The 24,818-nt window shown below is 41.2% G+C and overlaps 1 protein-coding gene across 5 annotated transcripts in view; it reads left to right on the top strand.

Annotated features, from left to right (window-relative positions):
- The window catches only part of TNK2 (tyrosine kinase non receptor 2), a 297,927-nt gene that overhangs the window by 258,928 nt on the left and 14,181 nt on the right, over positions 1–24,818 (top strand). For 4 of the 5 annotated variants that reach the window (XM_075861814.1, XM_075861815.1, XM_075861811.1 and 1 more), the window contains 4 exons: positions 8,691–8,885; positions 11,473–11,564; positions 18,316–18,360; positions 22,690–24,125. In XM_075861814.1, coding sequence (XP_075717929.1) covers positions 8,691–8,885; positions 11,473–11,564; positions 18,316–18,360; positions 22,690–24,125 — 1,768 coding nt within the window. The remainder of the gene's footprint in view (positions 1–8,690; positions 8,886–11,472; positions 11,565–18,315; positions 18,361–22,689; positions 24,126–24,818) is intronic. The other variant, XM_075861813.1, reaches the window with a different exon arrangement.

A 24,818-nucleotide genomic window follows, 5' to 3' on the forward strand; every position in this document is an offset into this window, starting at 1 on the left:
GTGCATGAGGCGTTACAAATGAAATTCATCCGTTTTTAAAACGGTCAGGGAAAAAAAACTGATGCCAAACGGGTCAAAATCGGCCGTTAAAAACTGAAACACATAACGGAAATGGAACGGATGCAAAACGGCCGAGAAAAACTGCCGTTTTTATAGGCCGACCATGTCGTGTGAAAAGAGCCTTATATAGGACTGCAGGTAACATCTACATTATCTGTACTCAGAGAGTTATCACTGTGTTATCTGTGGTGTTACATAGGACTGCAGGTAACACTACAACATTATCTATAATCAGAGAGTTATCACTGTGTGTTATCTGTGGTGTTACATAGGACTGCAGGTAACACTACTACATTATCTGTACTCAGGGAGTTATCACTGTGTTATCTGTGGTGTTACAAAGGACTGCAGGTAACGTCTACTACATTATCTATCAGAGAGTTATCACTGTGTTATCTGTGGTATTACGTAGGACTGCAGGTAACATTACTAAATTATCTATAATCGGAGAGTTATCACTGTGTGTTATTTGTAGTGTTATGTAGGACTGCAGGTTACATGTACTACATTATCTGTACTCAGAGAGTTATCACTGTGTTATCTGTGGTGTTACATAAGACTGCAGGTTACATGTACTACATTATCTGTACTCAGAGAGTTATCACTGTGTGTTATCTGTGGTGTTACATAGGACTGCATGTAACACTACTACATTATCTGTACTCAGAGAGTTATCACTGTGTTATCTGTGGTGTTACATAAGACTGCAGGTTACATCTACTACATTATCTGTAATCGGAGAGTTATCACTGTGTTATCTGTGGTGTTACATAGGACTGCAGGTAACATCTACTACATTATCTGTAATCGGAGAGTTATCACTGTGTTATCTGTGGTGTTACATAGGACTGCAGGTAACACTACTACATTATACCTTTACCCTGGGTGAATAATCTATTATTCAGCAAAATCTTCCGCATTTTTCTTAGCTTTCAAATTTTGGTAATTAGCTTTTAAAATACACTTATATTTTTTTATAATATTTTTTACAATTACTTATCGTCATTCCTTTTGCTAGCAAACCTGTGTAACGGGTTTTCTATACTAGTTTTTATTATAACTTTTCTTATATTTGGCTATTTAATCCTCAGATTTAAAATCTAGCAAACAAAATAATTTTGTTGGTAGATGAAACTGTCAACTAGCTGCTCTTGATAGATCTTTTATTATTATGTGTCCCCATTTAGTTCTTTGAGTGTATAAGGTTTTAAAAATGAGCCCCAATCTCTGGGCCTAGGTTTAATTTTATACTCCTGTCTGACCCACTCCTTGTCCGGCACCCATTTGTCCTACATTAACAATTGTAAGTTATACCTTGCTTTCACACTAACTGACCAACAATGGTCTTATATTGCTAATCCACGGCAAAATGTTCTATCAACACCTTTATGTTGGAAACCTCTCTATAAGGCCTCATGCACAGGACCGTAAAAACTCCCGTTATTATGGGTCGTAATTACGACCCGTAATAACGGGCTCATAGACTTCTATTGGCCACGGGTACCTTCCCGTTTTCTTACGGGAAGGTGCCCGTGCCGTTGAAAAAGATAGAACATGTCCTATTTCAGGCCGTAATAACGGCACGGGCAGCCCATAGAAGTCTATGGAGCTCCCGTAATGACGGGTGGCTACGTGTGTGCACCCGTCATTACGGCAGCATTGCTAGGCGACGTCAGTAAATAGTCACTGTCCAGGGTGCTGAAAGAGTTAACTGATCGGCAGTAACTCTTTCAGCACCCTGGACAGTGAATTCCGATCACAATATAGAGCAACCTGTAAAAAAAAGAAAAGACGTTCATACTTACCGAGAACTTCCTGCTTCTTCCTCCAGTCCGGCCTCCCGGCCGTTGCCTTGGTGACGCGTCCCTCTCGACATCCGGCCCGACATCCCTGGATGACGTTTCAGCCCATGTGACCGCTGCAGCCAATCACAGGCCAATCACATGCTGCAGCGGTCACATGGACTGCCGCATCATCCAGGAATGTCGGGCTGGATGTGAAGAGAGGGACGCGTCACCAAGACAACGGCCGGGTAAGTATGAATTTCTATTACTTTTACCTCGGAAAGGGCTGCCCCTTCTCTCTATCCTGCATTGATAGAGGGAAAGGGCTGCCGATTAGTGCAGTGCAATTTTGCAGAGAATACGTGCCCGTAAATACGGGTGGAATACAGGTGACACCGGACCCGTATTTACAGGCACGGGTCCGTAAATACTGGTGCAAAACGGGTTGAATACGTGTGACACCGGACCCGTATTTACGCCAGTATTTACGGGAGGGAAAAAATACGGTCGTGTGCATGAGGCCTTAGGTTGTATTAAGATGGTACTTAATCCCTAAGGCCTCATGCACTCGACCGTGCATTTGCGGCCGTATACTATCCGTTATTGCGGAGCAGAAATTGCGGATAGTAAAAAACACATGATAACCTATGGGCCAATGATACACGACAGTGGTTTCCACGGTCCGTGTTTTGCCCAGAGCCCGGACCGTAAAAAATATAGGACATGTCATCATACGGGCAGCATTTGCGGTCCGGGCTCATTGAAATCAATGTGTGCACGGTCTGTGATTTGTGGACGGTCCCGCGGATGACACACCGCGGCTCGTCGGTGCCCTAATCATGGACCGTGCACACAATTACGGCCGCGTGCATGAGTCCTAATTGTATTGCCCATATGATTCCTGGGTACCCACTTACCTGCTTGTACATGCCTTAAAGGGGTTTTCCACCTTCTGACAACTGATGACCTATCCACCGGATAGGTCATCAGCACATGATCTGTGGGGGTCCGACACCCGAACCCCGCACAGATCAGCTGGTCCGGTGCCTCCGTGCACCAGACGTACATGCTGGAAGCACTTCGCTCTGGCCACGGAATAGCGGCCGAACTGCAGTACTACAGCTCTGCTCCTATTCAAGTGAATAGTGCCGGACCTGTAGTTCTGCAGCACGGCTGCTATGCCATGTACGGAGCCAACTGCTTCCGGGCTCCGTACATAGCATTATGTGCCTGCAGGCCATCGGAGCGGCTTATCGGTGCGGGGTCTAGTTGTCAGAAGAGAGACAACCCTTTTAAAGGAATCTGGTGGATATGGGAAAAATACTCCTCTATCATTAATACAATTTTGATAAATGATAGTCATTTTATCTTTGAATATGGTTGCTCAGTTATAATATGATATAAGGTTTCTGTACAAAAAAAAACTGGAGGTTTGTTTTAAGTGAAGAACTAAAGGCTTGGTGGGTAAGGCACTTGAGATACTGTCAAAGCCTGAAATTTATCCACATACATAGTTTGAAAACTAATGCAAAGTAGTGTCCATAGTAACTAGACAGGTTCCAACATGCATTACAAAAACAACAACTACAATCTTGTTTGTCGATATGAAAAACACCTTCATCTGTGTCTCAGTAGTGGAAAACCAGAAAAAACCTGTAACATCAGATAAATAAGCCGTTGTAAGGAAGAAATGCCAACTATCAGCACGAAATAAGTGAATGGGGTACAAATGTGCCAGCTATAATACGGCAGTGAAGTAAAACAAATTTCTACAGTTGGCAGGAGTAAAATGTAGCATCTCCACCTGTACTTTCTAATGTGGTTGGCCAGTGCTTATTAATGGTAACGTTTTATACCACCTACAGTACATTGATGGCAAACTAAAATCTCTTTGTTTTCTTGTAGCCCATGACAGGATGAATTTGTGTCAGTATACATTACATCAGGAATTAACTCTATTAACTATTAACTTGTCATTTTGCTAACACACTGGAAAATCAGGGGTTACACAGTGAGTATACCACTGACTCACCCTGTGGGTAGGTTATCAGGTCTGGGTGGAGAGTTAAAAGTGAGTCACAGGGGAGCGCCCATCACTACCACACCTCGTAATTGTGCCCTGGCGTCAGAGACAGGCTGAGTAGACTGATCGCGCCAACCAGGCCAGAGAAGAATATGCATGGATTTTTAACCCATTCACTGACATCATTTTAACATGACTTTTTCAGGACAGAACATTTGTTGTGCAGTGATAGTGCAGTATAAAGCAGGCAGGGTGTGTATTTATGAGGACTACATGTTGCTGATGTCACATATTGGAGGTACAGGTGGAGTTATCGAGAAGATACGAAACATGTCTCATGGTACATTAGGAATGAGTTGATGAAGTCCCTGAACTTTTAAAATTTCAAGGTAGTCCTCAGGTTTCTCATTATTTTTAATAGCATATCTTTATTTAGAAAGAGTACACAAGTAGCAAGAGTTCAAGCAATAAGGCTCAAAGCTGCCATGAGTGGAGCCTACAGGGATAAAATGTATAATTGAAAAAGGCTAAAAAATACTGCTTCAGTATATAAAGTATGAACTGAACCTTATGGTAAGTCCAGGGTTATTCTAAAGTAGTCGCGCAACTCTTAAACAGAGGATGCAGATGTTGTGCAACTCAATTCATTGCACAACTTTTCATTCTTATCGATTGATCTGTTGCACAACAGTAACGCAACTTCAGCAACAACACAACAGTTGCTTAACACTATGATCATATTATTTACTTTTCAATCGAACGAGAAAAATACATGTAGGACAATTCAAATTCACAATAATTCCTACAATCCACTTTTCCTTTGTGGGAAATGTCTGTATGTGTATGCCACTAAATACACTACCGTTCAAAAGCTTGGGGTCACCCAGACAATTTTGTGTTTTCCATGAAAACTCACACTTATATTTATCAAATGAGTTGCAAAATGACTAGAAAATATAGTCAAGACATTGACAAGGTTAGAAATAATGATTTTTATTTCAAATAATAATTTTCTCCTTCAAACTTTGCTTTCGTCAAAGAATGCTCCATTTGCAGCAATTACAGCATTGCAGACCTTTGGCATTCTAGCTGTTAATTTGCTGAGGTAATCGGGAGAAATTTCACCCCATGCTTCCAGAAGCCCCTCCCACAAGTTGGATTGGCTTGATGGGCACTTCTTGCGTACCATACGGTCAAGCTGCTCCCACAACAGCTCTATGGGGTTGAGATCTTGTGACTGCGCTGGCCACTCCATTACAGATAGAATACCAGCTGCCTGCTTCTTCCCTAAATAGTTCTTGCATAATTTGGAGGTGTGCTTTGGGTCATTGTCCTGTTGTAGGATGAAATTGGCTCCAATCAAGTGCTGTCCACAGGGTATGGCATGGCGTTGCAAAATGGAGTGATAGCCTTCCTTATTCAAAATCCCTTTTACCTTGTACAAATCTCCCACTTTACCAGCACCAAAGCAACCCCAGACCATCACATTACCTTCACCATGCTTGACAGATGGCGTCAGGCACTCTTCCAGCATCTTTTCAGTTGTTCTGCGTCTCACAAATGTTCTTCTGTGTGATCCAAACACCTCAAACTTCGATTCGTCTGTCCATAACACTTTTTTCCAATCTTCCTCTGTCCAATGTCTGTGAGCTTTTGCCCATATTAATCTTTTCCTTTTATTAGCCAGTCTCAGATATGGCTTTTTCTTTGCCACTCTGCCCTGAAGGCCAGCATCCCGGAGTCGCCTCTTCACTGTAGACGTTGACACTGGAGAGACTCTAATGTACTTGTCTTGTTGCTCAGTTGTGCAGCGGGGCCTCCCACTTCTCTTTCTACTCTGGTTAGAGCCTGTTAGTCCTGTCCTCTGAAGGGAGTAGTACACACCGTTATAGGAAATCTTCAGTTTCTTGGCAATTTCTCGCATGGAATAGCCTTCATTTCTAAGAACAAGAATAGACTGTCGAGTTTCACATGAAAGCTCTCTTTTTCTAGCCATTTTGAGAATTTAATCGAACCCACAAATGTAATGCTCCAGATTCTCAACTAGCTCAAAGGAAGGTCAGTTTTACAACTCCTCTAAACAGCAAAACTGTTTACAGCGGTGCTAACATAATTGCACAAGGCTTTTCAAGTGTTTTCTAATCATCCATTAGCCTTCTAACACAGTTAGCAAACACAATGTACCATTAGAACACTGGAGTGATAGTTGCTGGAAATGGGCCTCTATACACCTATGTAGATATTGCATTAAAAACCGGACGTTTGCAGCTAGAATAGTCATTTAGCACATTAACAATGTATAGAGTGTATTTCTGATTAATTTAATGTTATCTTCATTGAAAAAAACTGTGCTTTTCTTTTCAAAAATAAGGAAGTTTTTAAGTGACCCTAAACTTTTGAACAGTAGTGTAAATAGTTGGAAAACAGGGCTTTTTTTTGCCCTTTGGCAATTCGGCTTTTGGTAATTGTTGATTTGCCCGCCAACTACTTGGGTCATTCATAGTGTTCTGTGTATGCCGATTTTCTGACAAACGTTGCAATTGCATAAAGAAAACACTAGTCACATCTGTGGGAACTCTTGACGTTTACGGGCAGCTTTACTATTAGAAGTTGAAGCATTTACACTGTGGTGCTCTGAAAAACAGCGTAATTGTAGCGTCCTTGTAATATTTGTGGGTTTGGGGGATACAGGTTTTACATGGGGAAGGAACTTGAAATAAAAGACCTCATGCAATATGAAACGTGTGGTTTTCTATTATCATTTCAGATCTGTATGACAAGTGGTTAAGGCAAGGTCCACAGCCGAGTTATTCTTGTAGGACACGAACAGAGTATAGTGATAATTCAGCAGGTGTCAAACGTTAAGATTCATTGTATATTGACATTGTAAACACAACTCATTACCTATGATTTAGATTCCATCACAACTTAGCAGCTCAGGTTTTTCTTTTCAGAACAGGATTTCTCTGCTTGTAATGTAACATTCTAATGACAAAACCAAAGTCTCTGCCAAAGAATGGGTTAAATGCAGAACAACGAACTTAAATGCACTCATTTCCTTTGACCCTGCCTGTGTACCAATGGCGTGCTGCAGCTTAGATACACTCTCACACACCCACACACTGCTCCCATTCCTGCTGGCAGCTACACAGCGGGGGCAGGTGAGCTGATCTTCACTGAAGGGATGGGTTACAAGTGAAGGGGGAAGGGGAAAAGAGGTGTAAGAGCAGCAAGGACAGAAGTCCTGTCAGGATAGGGGACAGAGCTTAGGCTTCTCTCTCTTGGCCTCCGTAAGTAACCTTAATACAGACGTTACTATATAGGTTTTACACTGGGGAAAATGCTGGTAGATGTCATGTATGTGTGATTGTGGAATGGACCGAAGAGAATAATCCGTGTGTTATATGTTGATCATATATTTTAATTGTTCAGGTATGTTTTTTATTATTATAATGATTAATATTTTTCTTTGGTTTATAACATCCAATAGTGTTGGACCATCAGACGAATGCCTACACATTTTACATTTCACAGTGACATATTCAGATTTCTGTTAATAGGTTTACCTGTGCACAGTAAGTGAATATGTGTCTCACTCTGCGTTTCACCATATATATTTCTCTTCCTAACCTTCTCTGGTGACGTTTTTTAGATATTTCAGACACTGCTTAGTAAATGCAGTCAAAACTGAACACATGTAAAGTACTGATATTGCGGAGGGTGGCGTGCAACTTTGTACCTGACAAGGTGTTGTGGAGGGAAACTAGTGTAAGACACTGTTATGTAGATTGGGGGCTTCATTTCTGTTCTTCTTTAAATGATAAACCTTGTTGGAGAAGGAGACCTGTCATGTCTTGCCCGTGGCCCCCTCAATTGCTGACGTTTTTTGGCTAGATAATTAGTAAGGGATGGAAGGAATTCCACAGGAGCCATCAAGGAGTGCTTGTGACAGATCTGAGGAATTATACTCCGTCTGTGCGTGCCTCTAGGGATGACAGGAAGAAGGGCTGACTCACGCTTTACTATGCGTGTACCCACGTGTTAATTGGGCAAAGAGTTAATCGCACAAACTGAACACGTAACCACTCCAGAAGTGTGTCCTGTATTGCGGGAAGTTGTAGGGCAACTGCTGGTAAGCCTCAATCACTGCTTATGAATCTGTTTAGGTCTCTAAATGAAAAAAGCAAAAAAGTCTTCTGTATATTTTAATTTAGCTTTGTTATTCTGTTGGTTCAGGGCCTCACTTAAAGGGGTTGTTCCATGAAGACAAACCCTGTCCATGTGCCCTATTAGGGTACATAGACTTCATAGAGCAGAGGAACCTCCGCCTGACACCCCTTCTATGAGCCAGAAGATGGACATACATGGACGGCCATTCATTTAAATGGCCATAGTAATACTACTGTCTCCCTGCAGCGGCTGCTACATAGGAAATGTCTAGCTGTCTGCGGCTCCCCGTGGCAAAATCGATTCTGTGCCAGGGATGCAGCAATCACCAGATAGCCACGCGCTTCCCTTATAAAAGTGGTTGTATATAATGAGACAACCCCTTTAAGGGTCCACTCAGACATTGAGGTTGAGGTGCGGTTAAAACCGCATCGAGAATCTCCATCGGAAAAACACATATAAGTTTTTACCGTGATTTGGTCCGTCTTTCGATGAGGATGCGTATTTACCGCAACCGCATAGAAAAACGCACTAAATTGTGGTAAAAATGCAATGCAACTGCAACGTCTGAATGGACCCAAAGAATGCCTTTGCTTTTGCAGAGTAAAGCCTACTCATCATTGCTTGATGTCTCATGGCATTTATCTTTCCCACAGGGCTGAGAATTACTGGTGGAGAGGTCAGAACAAACGAACGTTGAAGGTTGGTCAGTTTCCACGGAACGCAGTGACATCTGTAGCTGGACTGTCTGCTCATGATATTAGTCGACCTCTAAAGAACAGCTTTATCCACACGGGTCATGGAGACACTGTGCCCGCACATTGCTGGGGCTTCCCTGACAAGATTGATGAGTAAGAAAAAAAAACATATTTTCAATAGAAATCGGAATAATTTGTAACATCTTCTTTCTATGGCTATTAGTTTGCTTATTCCTTTTATGCGTCTACAGATGATTTGGTAGCAAATTAGCGGAAAAGAGGAATGACCTGCTTGTGCTAATTCTATACAATTACGTTAAGCTATATTTATTGAGCTTATGGTTTCCAGATGCAACTCATCATATTATTTCCGGCAACAATATGGAGATAAATCTGAGTTAAGCTATTGTCACTGCTGCATCATTCCAAATAAATAGCATTATCAAGGGACATATAAATGTTGGTATTTTATAAAGGAGGCATAATGACAAACTTTGTTACAAAGTCATTACATCCAAATGTTTTCATTTTATAATTTGTCAATTATGCGGACAGTTGTTTTGGGTCTGTAAATGATCCTGCGATATATCCCGATTCCACTTAAATATAATCTCATTATTTTTACTATTTTATGATTCTATATAAATGGCCATTTCTTCTAGCATATGCCTTCCCCTTATTTCTCATCTTCTGGTCACAAATTACAGTACATGTTATGTAGAGATTTAGAAAAGAAATAGCTATAATGTTGTCTTCCATCTGACGTCTCTACTCTTAGAACTTGATAGTATACATTTTTATGGCCAGTATTAGGGTGTATTCATACATGCCAGTTTTGCTGCTTTTTTGCCACAAAATCTCACAAAAGACCAGGACAAAAGCCACATCCTTAGATGATATGGAAAGTCATCTGCACTCTCTGTATACACTGGTTTCTTTGCAGAGTACTTCCATCTCCAATGCAATTCTAATTTCTTAGCCATTGCTTTAAAAGCATCACTAAGGGCAATAGTGTGTGCACAGACCCTTTGCAAGGCTTCTAGGAGAAAATATTGTCACGCTACAGTATTCCTTCTTTTTTCTTCAGAAATTTGCACGGAATCTGTAAGAAAAAAAACCCGGTGTGCCGCCGTATAAAATCAGAATACAGTATGGGCCTATAGAATTCTATGGGTGCTATATTTGTACCATAGAGATCCATAATATGGCCATGTGCTTGATATTGTTCTTTGACGAAGAAGTAAAGCTCCACCTTTTTCTTTTATTTGAACAGTTTGCTATAAGGTAATAATCAGAATCATTCCCTTTAACTGTAGGAGCAATACGCAACAATTTGCTAGATCAGTATGTCTTGTCACTGTCTAATGCAAAATGTGTTTATTCACTATGTTCTCTCACACTCATCAACCACAAGTCTCTTCTGTACTCTCTGCCAACCTTGCTTCACAGATTGAGCCTTGGCACTAGGATTACTGTCCAATTTGGGCACAGTTGGCAACACATATAGGTCAATGAACAATGTCCGCTCCCCAAAATGTTCAATAATGATCTAATAATTTAGGATTTTCATATATTGAATCTTTTTGGAAAAAACGACTTGCAGTATAAGCCAGTATGCTAAATTTTGCATAATGTCGATATAAATCAGAGATGCACAATTCCTATCTTAAGAACTTCAGTTTCCCGGTGCTGATTTCAAGGTTTCGTATTATAGGAAATACATGGCTGTCAAGCTGTGCTGTTTATAAAAAAATTTTTCTCCTACAGTGCCCCCTGCTGGATACAAAGCATAATGTTCAGATCCTGTACATAAGTAAAGTGTTTGATTTTTTGTAGTGGGACTTCATGTAGACACAATGATAAAAGTTTACAATGAGACCATAAAAGACGATTGTTAACAATCATCATTATGTTTATGGGACTAAAACAATGGATTCCAACCAATTAAATCTGCTGTAGGTGTTGTAAATTGTTCTCGGTCATTTAATCTGATATCATATGAGAACATACGTGTTCAGCAATGCACATAAAAGATATCTGCAACTATTGGAATCATGTTCCTCTGGAAAAATCTTTCTGATTCTTTAGTACTTGACTCCTTTTAGCGACTACCGGTATATATCCCAATAGTGAAAAATATTCAAAGTTTCGTCAGATCAGGGAAAACTTGGCGTGTATAGCCAGCTATGAGCACTTTTGCAGTAAACCATTTTTTTATTGTTCCATTTAAAAGAAAAATATGTGCCTTGTCTTAAAATATCCTATTCGCTCCTATGCAGACTTATGTTTTCATGGTTATACATTACTAACAAACCCTGTGTGTAGAAAGATTGTGCAATTATGTTACTGGGCTTGTTTATAGTCATTGAACATGTAACATAAGTCTGTATACACAATACGGCAGGATATCTTTAATAAAAGCTATTTGCACAGTTTATAAAACAAAAATTATTTTGGATGTTTTGCATCAATAATAAAATAGTTGCAAAAATGCACATAGCCTTTAAACTATTTGGGGTCTAGTAATTTCTAAGTTAGGAAACTCCTTAGGTAAACAAGGCCTAAAAGCGAATTTAAGAAAGTGTTGTCAGAAAATGGATTGTTGCTTTTTACATACCATTTAGTCTAATCCATTTCATTTTGCTTTCAGGACATGTTTTTCTTTTCTCGTATTGAGATAAAATTTAGTTGCATAAGTTCTTTTAGGCATGTACTTTATGTTCTCTACTTCCCCCTGCAGGCTGTACTTGGGAAATCCCATGGACCCACCTGACATTTTAGGACTGGATCAAGGAACCCCTAAACCAACTCAACTTCCTGGGAGGTCAAAAAGTGAGTAGTGTGTTACACATTGATTCCATGTATATTAATATGTATTTTTCTTCTCTATAACAAATAAGACAAACACATCACTGTTCAGAAGTGTAAAGTTCAGCATGTTTGCTTTAATTGTCAAAAAGTTTCTGGTCCACACTCACTTGTTTTTTTCATTGCCAGGTTATCCTACTTGCTACACAATAGGGGATATTTATTAAGAAACAATTTGGCAGAAATTGTACACCAAATTGATTATGTGTTTTAATCACTTTTTAAGCATTCCTCAAAAATCTGGAAAAAGGGGTGTGGCTTAAAGAGAACCTTTCACCTCCCCATACATGTGCATGTAATGGGGAGGGCTGCTTAACCCCTTAGTGACCACTAATACGCCTTTTTACGTCGGTCACTAATGGGCTTTAGGCTAGGCTGACGCCTTTTCACGTCAGCCTAGTCTAAGTGCTGCACGGGTCTCCCGTGCAGGCAGGAGCCGGGGCTCTGCTGTCTGATGACAGCTGAGCTCCTGCTCCAACGCCCGCGATCGAAGTTTACTTAGATCGCGGCCGTTTAACCCGTTAAATGCCGCCGTCAATAGCGACAGCGGCATTTAACTTTGTTTACAGAGGGAGTGCGCTCCCTCTGTCACCCATCGGCGGCCCGAGAATGAAATCGCGGGTCTCCGATGGGGTGTCATGGCAGCCGGGGGCTTGATAAAAGCCCCCAGGTCTGCCCTGGACATATTCCTGTTAGGACGCGCCGGAGGCACGTCCTAACAGATTGCCTGTCAGATTTACACTGACAGGCAATAATGCTCTGGTATACGAAGTATAGCAGAGCATTATAGCAGCGATCGGAACATCGCACAGTAAAGTCCCCTAGTGGGACTAATAAAATAAGTCATCAAAGTGAAATAAAGATTATTAATAAAAAGTACAGTAAAAAAATAAATAAAACCATTTTTTTCCATAAAAAGTGGTTTTATTTAGTAAAAGTGTAAAAAAAAAAAAAAGTACACATATGTGGTATCGCCGCGACCGTAATGACTCCATTAATAAAGTTAATATGTAATTTAAACCGCAAAGTGAACACCGTAAAAAAAAACGCAAAAAACCATGGCGAAATTGCAATTTTTTTCCATTGCCCCCCAAAAAAGTCATAATAAAAATGAATCAATAAGTCCCATGCACCCCAAAACAGTACCATTCAAAACTACGTCTTGTCCCGCAGAAAACAAGCCCAAAAAATCACTACATTGATGGAAAAATAAAAAAATTACGGCTCTTGGAAAGCGACGATGCAAAAACAAATAATTTTAGTTCAAAAGAGTTTTTATTGTGCAAAAGTCGTAAAACATAAAAAAACCTCTACATATGTGGTATCGCCGTAATCGTACCGACCCATAGAATAAAGGTAACATGTTATTTACGTCGCACAGTGAACGGCGTCAATTTAAAAACGCATAGAACAATGGCGGAATTTCAGGTTTTTTTTATAATCCCCCCCAAAAAGGTTAATAAAAGTTAATATAAAAATTATATGTACCCAAAAATGGTGCCATTAAAAAGCACAACTAATCCCGCAAAAAACAAGTCCTCATACAGCTATGTAGACGAAAAAATAAGAACGTTATAGCTCTTTGAATGCGACTATAGAAAAACGAATAAAATAGCTTGGTCATTAGGGCCTAAAATGGGCTGGTCACTAAGGGGTTAAACCATGGGGCACTTTACATTTTTTTTCTATCTCCCTCCGTTATTTAGATATCGGTGCCGTTGTATTTGGCACCCTATATTTAAATAACCCCATGAACAGTCAACATGGTGTGTACTGGCAAGAGGGTGTGTTACTATGGCTGTGACACTGTCCAATCAGATATGGACAGTGCCACAGCAAGAGCGAGGAGACAGAGTGTGCGATTGCAGTCTTTTCATCCGAACTGGCAAGGGGGCCTGTCACTGCGCGCTCTCATCTCTTCAGCTCCTGTGAGAGATCGGTCTTGTACGTTGTCTGCCGAACTGGCAAGGGGGCGTGTCACTGCTACGGACAGTGTAAGAGCTGGGAAGCGCGTGCACTGTCCATAGCAGAGACACGCCCCCTTGCCATTTCGGCAGACAATACAAGACTAATCTCTCGCAAGAGCTGAAGAGATGATAGCACGCTCTCCTCTCCACAGCTCTTACACTGTCCTTAGCAGTGACACGCCCTCTCGCCAGTTCGGCAGAAGACTAATCTTGAAAGCTGAAGAGTGAGCGAGAGATCTCCTCCCTCCTGCTGTAACACTGTCCATATCTGATTGGACAGTGTCACAGGCATAGTAACACGCCCCCTTGCCAGTACACGCCCCGTTGACTGTTCAGGGGGTTATTTAAATATTGGGCGCCAAATATAACGGCACCGATATCTAAATAACGGAGGGTGGTAGAATTTTTTTTTAAAGTGCCCCAGGGTTTGTGCAGCCCTCCCCATTACATGCTGCACTCAGCTGCACATGTATGGGGAGGTGGAAGGTTCTCTTTAAAGAAGTCATAAATTGCACCAAACGTATTAACGCCAGTTTTGAGGTGACTTAAGGAAAAGAAAAGTGTCTATCATGTTTAGCGAGCTTTTTAATCTATCATACCTCATGCACTATTTTGATAAATTTGGCACAATTTGCGCCATCACAGAAATGCTTTTTATGACATTATTGACAAATCTCCCCCATTGACTACAGCTCGTGTACTATGGTGTTCCTATGACACTTCCTGATTTTTACTATCATAGGGACATAGTATGGGTCCAAATCATCATTTACATTAATACAAACACATATACACACAACTGGTATTCAAGCCAGTGATAATGTGGTTATTGAAATTCACGGTCATTTAGATCCACACTGCGTACCTATAAAAACTTCCAGAAACTAGAACAGGAACTGTTGCTGTAGGCACGTGACCGCAGGGAAGATGCATGTGTCGTGCCAGTGGGGTTTTCCGCTTTGGACTAGCCTGATTTCTTAGAAGGCTCCCATGACAATATTCAGATGAAACACGGCAGTACGTGTTCTATTTCCTTGCAGCGCCACCACAGGATAATTTAAGCAATACACAGTGTCCAATCTAAGTAGCGGAATGTTTATGTAATGCAAGACAGGACAGGTCCTCCAGAGAGAGAGATGCTCTTTGTAACCAATCTCCAATCTGGACAGGAGATGAGAATCCTAAACAGAGGATATCCCTCTATTAAATCTGAATTCCCTTCTGGTGAATTTACAAGCAGCAAATTCTTTGTTAGGAAAACCCAATTTAATCATTGTGTAATGAAATCTTCTGCGACTTACTATTATAGTTTATGTTTCAATTCTCAGCTCAAAGTAATGTACTACACTTGTGTACAGCAGCACTAAATAAGCGTAACAGATCATTCAATGGCAGCCGGTTGACTGTTTTTGATTAGCAAGAGAAGATTTTTATAGTGTACTAGAAAAAAAGGAAAAAAAAAAAGGTCATTTGCAATTAGTTATCACTTGCTGAATATGTAGCCTATTCTAATTATAGCTTTACTTTATAACAGAACTTTTTAACATTTTTTTGGTGTTACAGTTCCTACGATATTCAGAGAAAGTAAAATTCTAATACACATACTAAGATAATCACATAGCAAAGTAGAGCAGATCAGAGTTTGAGTTGGCTAAATCTAGCATGGCCCAGTAAGGGCACTGAAGCAGTAGTCAGGAGGGTCGCCCGGCGATTGAGGGTTCTGCAATGGTGATGTTGAAGAGCTGCCTGCATATGTGGTACAAGAGCAGTAGTCAGACAATTAATTCAAGGTTCAGTAATAGTGATGTAGCAGAGCTTATTTGTGATACAGAGAGAGTAGTAAGGAATAAAAACAGGTCACAACAATAGCTCATGTTCAAAGTAGCGAAACCAGATTAGAGAACTAACACTGATAACTAGCCCTAAGGCCCACATGCAAGGGATTCTAATAGAGCGCTCACTGCTCAGACTAGTCAGGTGAAAGAGTGCTCTGTGCATGCGCCGCACGACATCCCTGCCAGCCCTGCTATAAGACTTATTGCAGTGGCGGCCGGCAGGGTGAGACGGCGCTGAACTTCAGATTATAGGTGGTATCTGGGCTTCACCAACAGTGGTTGAAGTCCATGCAGAAATTTAAGTATTGCTCAATTTATATTTAATTTGTCTCCGAAACTGAATATAACATTAAAATATTACCCACTATCGAGATTTTACTTTCCTGGGTCCTAATATCAAATATCTTACTGCCTGCATGAAACCTTCAGATGGGATGGTGCAATGATTCACCTGGTCATTTGTATTAAAAATAATAATACTCCATTTTGTAGATAGCATATGATCCACTAAAACAGGATTTCCCAGGTTCACTTTAAAAATAAAACAGTTATTTCACTAAATATTCAAACTCATTGATGTATTTTAGGCTAATTTTACAACTAGCATAATCCCCAGCCCAAAGTTTCTTACCTGTTAAATGGCAATTCAGACCCCTGGGGCTCTTCTTGCAGGCCACTGTTACAACCTGCTCGCACACTCACGTCTGATACAGTGGTTGTAATGAACCTCCCAGATATAGATGTATACATATTTATTAATTCTTTTGTAGATAAAAATAGGTGTGGATCCTGAACAGAGGGGAAGCATTAGGCTGGGTTCACGCGGTTTCCGCGTCAAAAAAACTCAGTGTGAACTGGCCCTAAGACTGTGTTCCCAGGGATCGGATATGCTGCATTAAAACTATGCTGCTTATCTGACTAAGAGCCCGCAGGCAATTCCGCTGTGCAAAGCAGTGGTTGAAACAAAAAAAAAAAGGGAATACTTACACCCGGCTATTCTCAAAGCGATGTGTCCCTATGTTCTCCGTGCAGCTTGGCTTCCTGGGGAGATACTGCAGCCCATGTGATTAGCTTCAGCAGTCACATGGGATGAAACGTCATCCCAGTAGGCTGGCCTGGATGGAAAACAGAGAAGTATGTCTCTATGACGACGCCGGGGGGGGGGGGGGGGGGTAAGTATTAACTTTTTTATTCATTTTAAACAAACAAAAAAACTTGAATTTTTTTTTCTGATTTGCGATTTTTGTGGTGGAATCGCAGCTGTTCCGCGGCAAAAGTTGCACCATTTGCTATTTGTTACAGGTTTCACTTCCCCCAACAAAAGAGCAACGAATCCTCAGCATTAGGCCTCATTTACACGAACGTGATATACGTCTGTGCGACGCGCGTGCTTTTCACGCGGGTCGCACGGACCTATACAAGTCTATGGGGGCATGCAGACAGTCCGTGAGTTTTGCTCAGCGTGAGTGCGCTGAAAAAAACTCACGACATGTTCTAAATTTCTGTGTTTTTCGCGCATCACGTACCCATTGAAGTCAATGGGTGCGTGAAAACCACGAAGGTCGCACGGAAGCACTTCCGTGCGAACTGCGTGATTCGCGCAAGAGCTGTCAAGCTCGGAATGTAAACAGAAAAGCACCACGTGCTTTTCTGTTTACAGACATCCAAACGGAGTGTCTTATAGATGAGCGAACCGAACTTCACCGGGTTCGGCCGAACTCGTTTTGACCGAACCGGCAAAAAATTTTGCGGTACGCGACGTCAGGAGACAGTCACTGTCCAGGGTGCTGAAAGAGTTAAACTGGTTCAGCACCCTGGACAGTGACTTCCGATCACAATATACATGAACGTGTAAAAAAAAAAAGAAGCTCTGACTTACCGATAACTCCCGGCTTCTTCCTCCAGTCTGACCTCCCGGGATGACAATTCAGTCCAAGTGACAGCTGCAGCCAATCACAGGCCAAGCACAGGCTGCAGCCAATCACAGGCTGCAGCGGTCACATGGACTGCCGCGTCATCCAGGGAGGTGGGGCCGGATGTCAAGAGAGGGACACGTCACCAAGGCAACGGCCGGGAGACCGGACTGGAGGAAGCAGGAAGTTCTTGGTAAGTATGAACGTCTTTTTTTTATTCACAGGTTGCTGTATATTGTGATCGGAATTCACTGTCGAGGGTGCTGAAAGAGTTACTGCCGAGCAGTTAACTCTGTCAGCACCCTGGACAGTGACTGACGTCGACTAGCCTCATCTCTATGATGGCGGCTGCGCGAAAATCACGCAGCCGCGCATCATACACTGATGACACACGGAGCTGTCAAGTGCCTTTTGCGCACGCAAAACGCTGCGTTTTTTTGCGTGCGCAAAACACACACGCTCGTGTAAATGAGGCCTTAAATTAACATGCTGCAGATTTAAAAAACGCACCGCAGGTCAATTTATGAACGATTTTGCTAAATATTTTTTCACCTTCATGTGCATTAAATTAGTTTAAATCTCATCCACTTTGCTACTACTGTAATTACTGTGGAATTTCCGCACAAAATAATGTTGTGGAAATTCTGCAGCGTTTACGCTACGTGGGAACCCTTAAACAAAGAATTATACTTCTCTCTTTTTTTTATCCAAACCCAGTTTTGGTTTTAAAAAAATTAAACCCATCCAAAAACTGCATCAAAACAGAATGTGTGAATGAGAGCCTAAAATTAACATATTCCCTGCTTTTATGTGAATTTCTCCATCATAAGTTTTGCTTATTGTTTCCCTACACTATAATTAACATTTTCTGTTGTTGTTTCTTATCTCTTTAATGTGTATTCTGTGTCTTATAGTATATAATTTGCATGATTCTCATCTGAATCAATCACTGAATCAATTACTCGCTTTTTTCAATGCTTCATGGCCTTTCTTCTCTCAGGGGAGCCTCCGCCTCGCCCTCCTCAACCTGCTGCACTGGTTAAGAGTAAGTTTTATCCCTCCCTCTTCGGTGCACCTTGCTCCTGCCCGCTCTGTACTCTTGTACTCTCTCTCTCTAAAGGTACAGAGTGTATGATCTGTGGATTAACTCTAGCTGACGTTGCAATAATACGTGTGCAGTGAAATTTGTGATTTGATATCACGTTAACCTTTTATAAACATATAATAAATGCAAAATCATTACTGTATTTACTTTTTAATGTACAGTTCAGAGATTGCAAGGGAAAAGTAAATACCTTCACGCCTTGACCATACATTACCACCACATAGTGACAGAATAATACCACCATACTGTTACTAAAATAAAAACACTATACAAAGACCAATATAACTAATATACAGTGACTATTTAGTGGTAGATACCAGTTCTACACAGGCGCTCTGCAGACCATATAAGTGAATACAGTACAGTTCCATCCATTGACTCACAGGTGACGTCTTCTCAGATTGGAGTCGTTCACTTTTCCTTTTCTTCTCCATCCGACCAAGACCGCCATGATGACTTTTTCTGCACACGACTCATCTCCTCACTTTTCCAGCACCATTTTCCACCCTCTACACAAACCTACAGTACCATCCTGCTGCTTCCCCCATTACTGTGCCTGCTACTGCCCCAGGTGCCCACTGTACTGTACCTGCAGTGTAGTAGAGTGCCCTCAAATACTGTACTTCAGAAATAATAGTGTCATAATTAGGGCTACCCCAAAAATTATAGATAGTTCCCCATACAGCAATAGTTCCCCACACAGTAATGTGTCTGTCTTCGTGCCTCACATAGTAAAAGTGATCCTTTTACTTAGTGACATCAACACAGTAATAGTACCCCTATTTGTGCCCCCACACAGTAATACGTCACCCATGGTATAATGGTATCCGTTTAAGTTAGGAAAGGTTATCAGAAAAGACTATTACGTATACGTTAAACTTATACCTGTGACATATTCCATACAGTTATAGAAAAGAAATCCAAGTCGACAGCGTCCTCTATAAACTATTTTTTAATTATTCTTATATCAGTATACAGAATACGGTCTACGTTTCGACCGTACATGTGGCTGGGTCTTTCTCAACCTCATTAATGCAGTCCAATACAGTGGTATTTAAAGTTTCACTTATAATCACATCATCCATGTAATTAGCAAGTCACAATACAACACAATTTTAATCCAGTATCTATTAATATATCCATCCATCATGTCAATCGTGTACATATGTCATACGAATAAGATAAATATCATATTCCCTGTACAACGGCATCCGTTTTAAAAAGAGATTGCTCCTCCCCGGTTGTCAAGGTAACCATCAACGCTGAGCCTAAGGCCTTATTCAGACGAAAGTTGAAATCGTCCGTGTGACGGACGTTTTTTTAACGGCTATCACACTGCTGCATGTATTTCTATGGGGCTGTTCACACGGCCTTTGTTTTAACGGACCATGTGAAAGGCCCCTGAAAAAATAGGACATGTCTATGAGGGATCTGTGAAAACGGGTCCCACATAGGTGCAAATTGTTCCTGAAAAACTGCCGTTATTCACGGCCGATTTGACACACGTTCATCTGAATAAGGCCTAAAGCTCTGAACTTTCATTAAAGTATTGTACATCAGAATATCACCAATGGACCATTTAACTCAATCACTGATCCTCACAGCAGGGGGCATAATTACACCATGTCCTGTTCTCTGTTACATCGTTAAAAGCATTGGCGGCCCTACCCGGGATCTCTTGTCAGTATGTAATCACTCCGCATGCCCATCACTAGATAGCTCATTGGTGCTCTCTCCTTGTTATCCTCGCAACTCAAAAGAAGCAACAGAACAGCCCCTTTTCCTTCACTCTATATGTGCTGTGCTAATCCTTAGGGCACGTTCAGACGTGGCAGAGTTTTTCCACTGCAAATGTTGGTGCAGATTTGGGGCAATTACGCAACAAATCTGCACCAACATTTGCATATTTGACAGGTAATTCAGACGTTGCAGAAAAGACAGCGGACTTGCCACAGATTTCAGTTTTTGCATTGCAAAGGCTGAAATTCCGCTTCTTCTCCGCAACAGACAGTGCATGCTGCGGAGGGACAATTCCGCACCGCAGCCTATGGTCCGCAGCGGAGTTTTCCACAATGTCTGAACTAACTTTCCTAAATATGTATAGAAACAAATGTAAAAAACGGCCGCAGGAAAATTGCACAGCAATTCCGCCACGTGTGAATGTGCCTTTAGAGTGAATGAAATGGTACTGTTCTGTTGCTTCTTTTGAGTGTGCGCTTTCCCGACATCCACACTAAACTTAGAGCCAAAATGTGATGTGCACAGAGCCTAAGTGTTGCAAATAAACATACAAGTGACAATATATACCGGGATTACAAAAACGACATACAACAAAGACCTTTTGTAATGAATTCTTGCTGGTTGAACATGGAATAGTGATTTGAGCTGCATGTTATGTGATATAGATGAATGTTTTAGGCTGGTTCACACCCAGCATTTAGCTGTGGTTTTCACTGCGACTTTTGCTCCATTTTATTTTTTGGGGGACTAAAACGCTATGACCAGCTGTTCGTTGGGAGTCTATAATAAATTATAAGAATCTCTACAGTTGCACCACAATTCACGCGTTAAAACATTGCAAATTATGACGCACACCACATTTGCACAATAATTTGTGACTTTTTTCTGTTTTGCACAACTCTTCCCACTTTTTAAATGTGGCGAGAATAGGTGCTGGATTTAAGAGGGGGTCCACTGTAGGTCTGACGGATTTATTATCATTTATGCCAAAAATAGATTTCAATTGCTGGTGCACGGACAGCCAAAGATGCGCTAAATATATTAAGAGGCGTGCTCCTCTTAATAAATTTTGAGCTTCTTACTCCATTGTACTTTGCTTTTAGACTGGCATATGAAACGCCAGTCTAAGTAAATCTCCCCCATAGTATTTTGGTTTCTGACATTTCAATGGAGTTTTTAGGGTCAGTGGCATTTTGTTCTGGTGTTTCTCTTAATAGGCTTTTCATTATAACTTAAAAAATGGCTGAAAAAAAGCCTGAATAAAAATACACTATTTAAAAAATGCCCCTAATAAGGCATGTACAAAAAAAATTAAATGTTGACTTGCATTTAAAATCATTATGAGCTATAAACAGATTCACTATGAGGGTATGTGCACACACACTAATTACGTCCGTAATGGACGGACGTATTTCGGCCGCAAGTACCGGACCGAACACAGTGCAGGGAGCCGGGCTCCTAGCATCATACTTATGTACGATGCTAGGAGTCCCTGCCTCGCTGCAGGACAACTGTCCCGTACTGTAATCATGTTTTCAGTACGGGACAGTTGTCCTGCAGCGAGGCAGGGACTCCTAGCATCGTACATAAGTATGATGATAGGAGTCCGGCTCCCTGCACTGAGTTCGGTCCGGTACTTGCGGCCGAAATACGTCCGTCAATTACGGACGGAATTAGTGTGTGTGCACATACCCTAACACTTTCTACTTTCAAGATTCGTTTTTATCTTTAGCACAGTAGTATATTCCTTTTTAACATTTTAGATGAGTCTTGACTATATGTGAAAAGCTTTGAATCTAGTGTTGCACTATGCACACATTGTACATATGTAGCCATCTTTATCTTGACTCTTAACGCATTTAATACGCAGTGGCAAGCAAGTTTAACTTGACTTTTTCAAAGACTTTTGGCTTTTGTTGTGTGATATCGCGCTGCAGCAAGTTATCAGTCAAGATAAACTTGGCTACATCTGTACATTCTCTAAACATTTCTTGACTAGAGTTAGTAGTATTTGGTTTTTATCTTCTTTTCTTTCTGCCCGATGTACTGTATAGTCAAATGTATTCAAAAAAACTTAAAATCTACTATAATGATGTGTGTGTGCATCATCTGTTATCGTTGGGGAAAGCCGCATGTGACACTTGCAGTAGTAGTTGCAGGGGTATAGTAGTATTACAGGGTGTCCATTTCAGTAAAAACTCTTAAAGGGGTAATCCAGTCAAATAAATGTATTACCTACCCACCTATCATTTGGCTGAGGGGTACAGGGGGATAAGGGTCCCCCCAACCTAGTGAGAGTGGATAGTTGATAAATGTTTTTGTCAAGAATACTATTTTAAGACATTTTACTTGAATGGGAATAAAGAAAATGTAATAGAATAAAATGCAAAAGATATGCTGGATAAATTTAGTGTGAATGATGTGGTATCGGAGTTAAATAGGTGTTTGTGTGTATATGTGTATCTGTATGTCCATGCGTGTAATGTTCTCCTGGAAATAAATTTCTTCTTCATTTATTTAACATCTTAGAACCAATTTATAATCCTGTCAACGGCGAGGACGACTCTCTTTCATCTGGAATCAAGAAGCTCTCCCTCAAGAAGACCACAACCAAAGGACTGAAATTGGTTAAACCTTCTGCAAGGGTTGCTGGCACCAAAGCGACCGACTGGCATCTTCTTGGAATTAAAAGTTGCAGCTTTTCCTCAGGAGATGTGGCTTTGATAGACTTTGGAGAAGATACTAGTCCACTAAGCCCAGGCTTTGTTTCTCCTGTAGCCGAAAAGACTGCTCCTTCATTAGCTAAATTGGCTATGGATGCCTTCTCATTGCTTGATAAAACTCCTCCCCAGAGTCCCTCGCGCTCACTTCCTCGTCCTCTTCATCCAACACCTGTAGTAGATTGGGATACAAAACCTCTTCCAGCCCCTCCAGCTTATGATGAGGTGGCACAAGATGAAGATGATTTTGAAGTGTACGCTATAAATAGTCCTGATGTACTGACAAACAGAGAAAAAGTAACAATAAACCTACTTCAAAAGGCTACAGACAAAGGAGAAACCAAATATGGTTATGTACAGGAAATTGAGAGAGGCCAAGTTAGGATCAAGGTAGAGGACAACCTGTTTCTTCCTACAAAGGATGTAAAACAACCCACCTTTTCTCAAACATCTGAACTCTTTGAGGAGCTGCAGCAAGAATGCATGAAGAAGCTCAATGTTCCTCTTTCCTCTTCACTTGCATCATCACCGAGCCCAAGCTCCTCTGTTGCAAATATTAATGTGACTCTGTCCGAGGACAAACCACAAATACCACCACGCATTCCCATACCCCCCAGACCAATTAGACGCAATGAGCATGAACGTTGGTCTGGAGAGCTGTCTCCGGCTTTTGGGGCAGAGGATGTGGGGCGTGCTCCTTTATTGCCCCCACGGGACCCATTGTCTCAGCCTACGTCTAGGACTCCTAGCCCTATGGCTTTTCATGTGGGATCACCACAGCAGAGATCCAACCTCTGTTCCCCCATGTGTGTTGGACTTTCTACTTCTCCAGGAAAACCTATGCCCACCACCCAAAGCTTTGCTTCAGACCCTAAGTATGCCACCCCCAAGGTTATACAAGCACAGGGCAAAGATATTTCCAAAGGTCCTTGCATCTTGCCTATTGTAAAAGATGGTAAGAAGGTTAGCAATACTCATTACTACCTTTTGCCTGAAAGACCATCATACTTGGATAAATATGAGAAATTTTTCAAAGAGGCCAGAAGTCCAGAGGAGACTTCAGTGAGCAAAAGCATCACTACGGCCACTGTAAGGCCAATGATGCAGCAGATTGACGGTAAAGCAAACTTCTCATCTAACAACAGCAACTGTTCAACTAAGAGTACTGTGAAGACCTCTTGTAGTTTGCAAAAAATTGTTTACGATGGCCCCGATATTTTCAGGCCCTCAGAAAAAATCAGACTGGTGAGTTTCCTTTAACAACCTGGTAATATGTTGGATGGGCACATCTCACTGTGTAAATTTAGTTAAGTTGATAAAAACTACACTGGTAAATTTTGCCAAACGTGTAGTATCCAGAAAAAAAAATAGGTGCACTTCATTGTTTGAAATTCTTTCTGTTGAAATAAACAGAAAACTTAAAGCGTAACTAAACTTTCCACAAACTTCTGACATGTCATATAAGTTTTGATTGGTGCAGGTATGAGCACTGAGACCCCCACCGATCGCTAAAACGAAGCCACAGAAGCGCTCATGTGAGCACTGAGCCGCTTGCTTGCTTTTCGGCTTTACTCGTAAAGCCGAGCAGTTGGAATACGGACTCAATAGAAGGTCTATCAGCCCGTACACCGCTACATCAGCTCACACGAGCGCTTCTGCCGATTCGTATTAGCGATCGGTGTGGGACTCCGTGCTCAGACCCCCACCGATCAAAACTTATGATATGTCAGAAGTTTGTTGCACGTTTAGTTACCCTTTAAAGATGTTAAAGAAAATTCAAACCTTTGGTGCCTTTTTTATTTTTTTTAAATGTATGTGTTTTAGAATAAAAATAACTTTTGTAATATACTTTTACTAATACTTTTGCTCCATTACACTACTGTAACTTCCATGACTCACTGTACATAGAAGCTGCAGAATGCCACTGTCAGCCGAATC

This window comes from Rhinoderma darwinii, chromosome 4 (genome assembly GCF_050947455.1).
Source record: "Rhinoderma darwinii isolate aRhiDar2 chromosome 4, aRhiDar2.hap1, whole genome shotgun sequence".
Taxonomy (NCBI): Eukaryota; Metazoa; Chordata; class Amphibia; order Anura; family Rhinodermatidae; genus Rhinoderma; species Rhinoderma darwinii.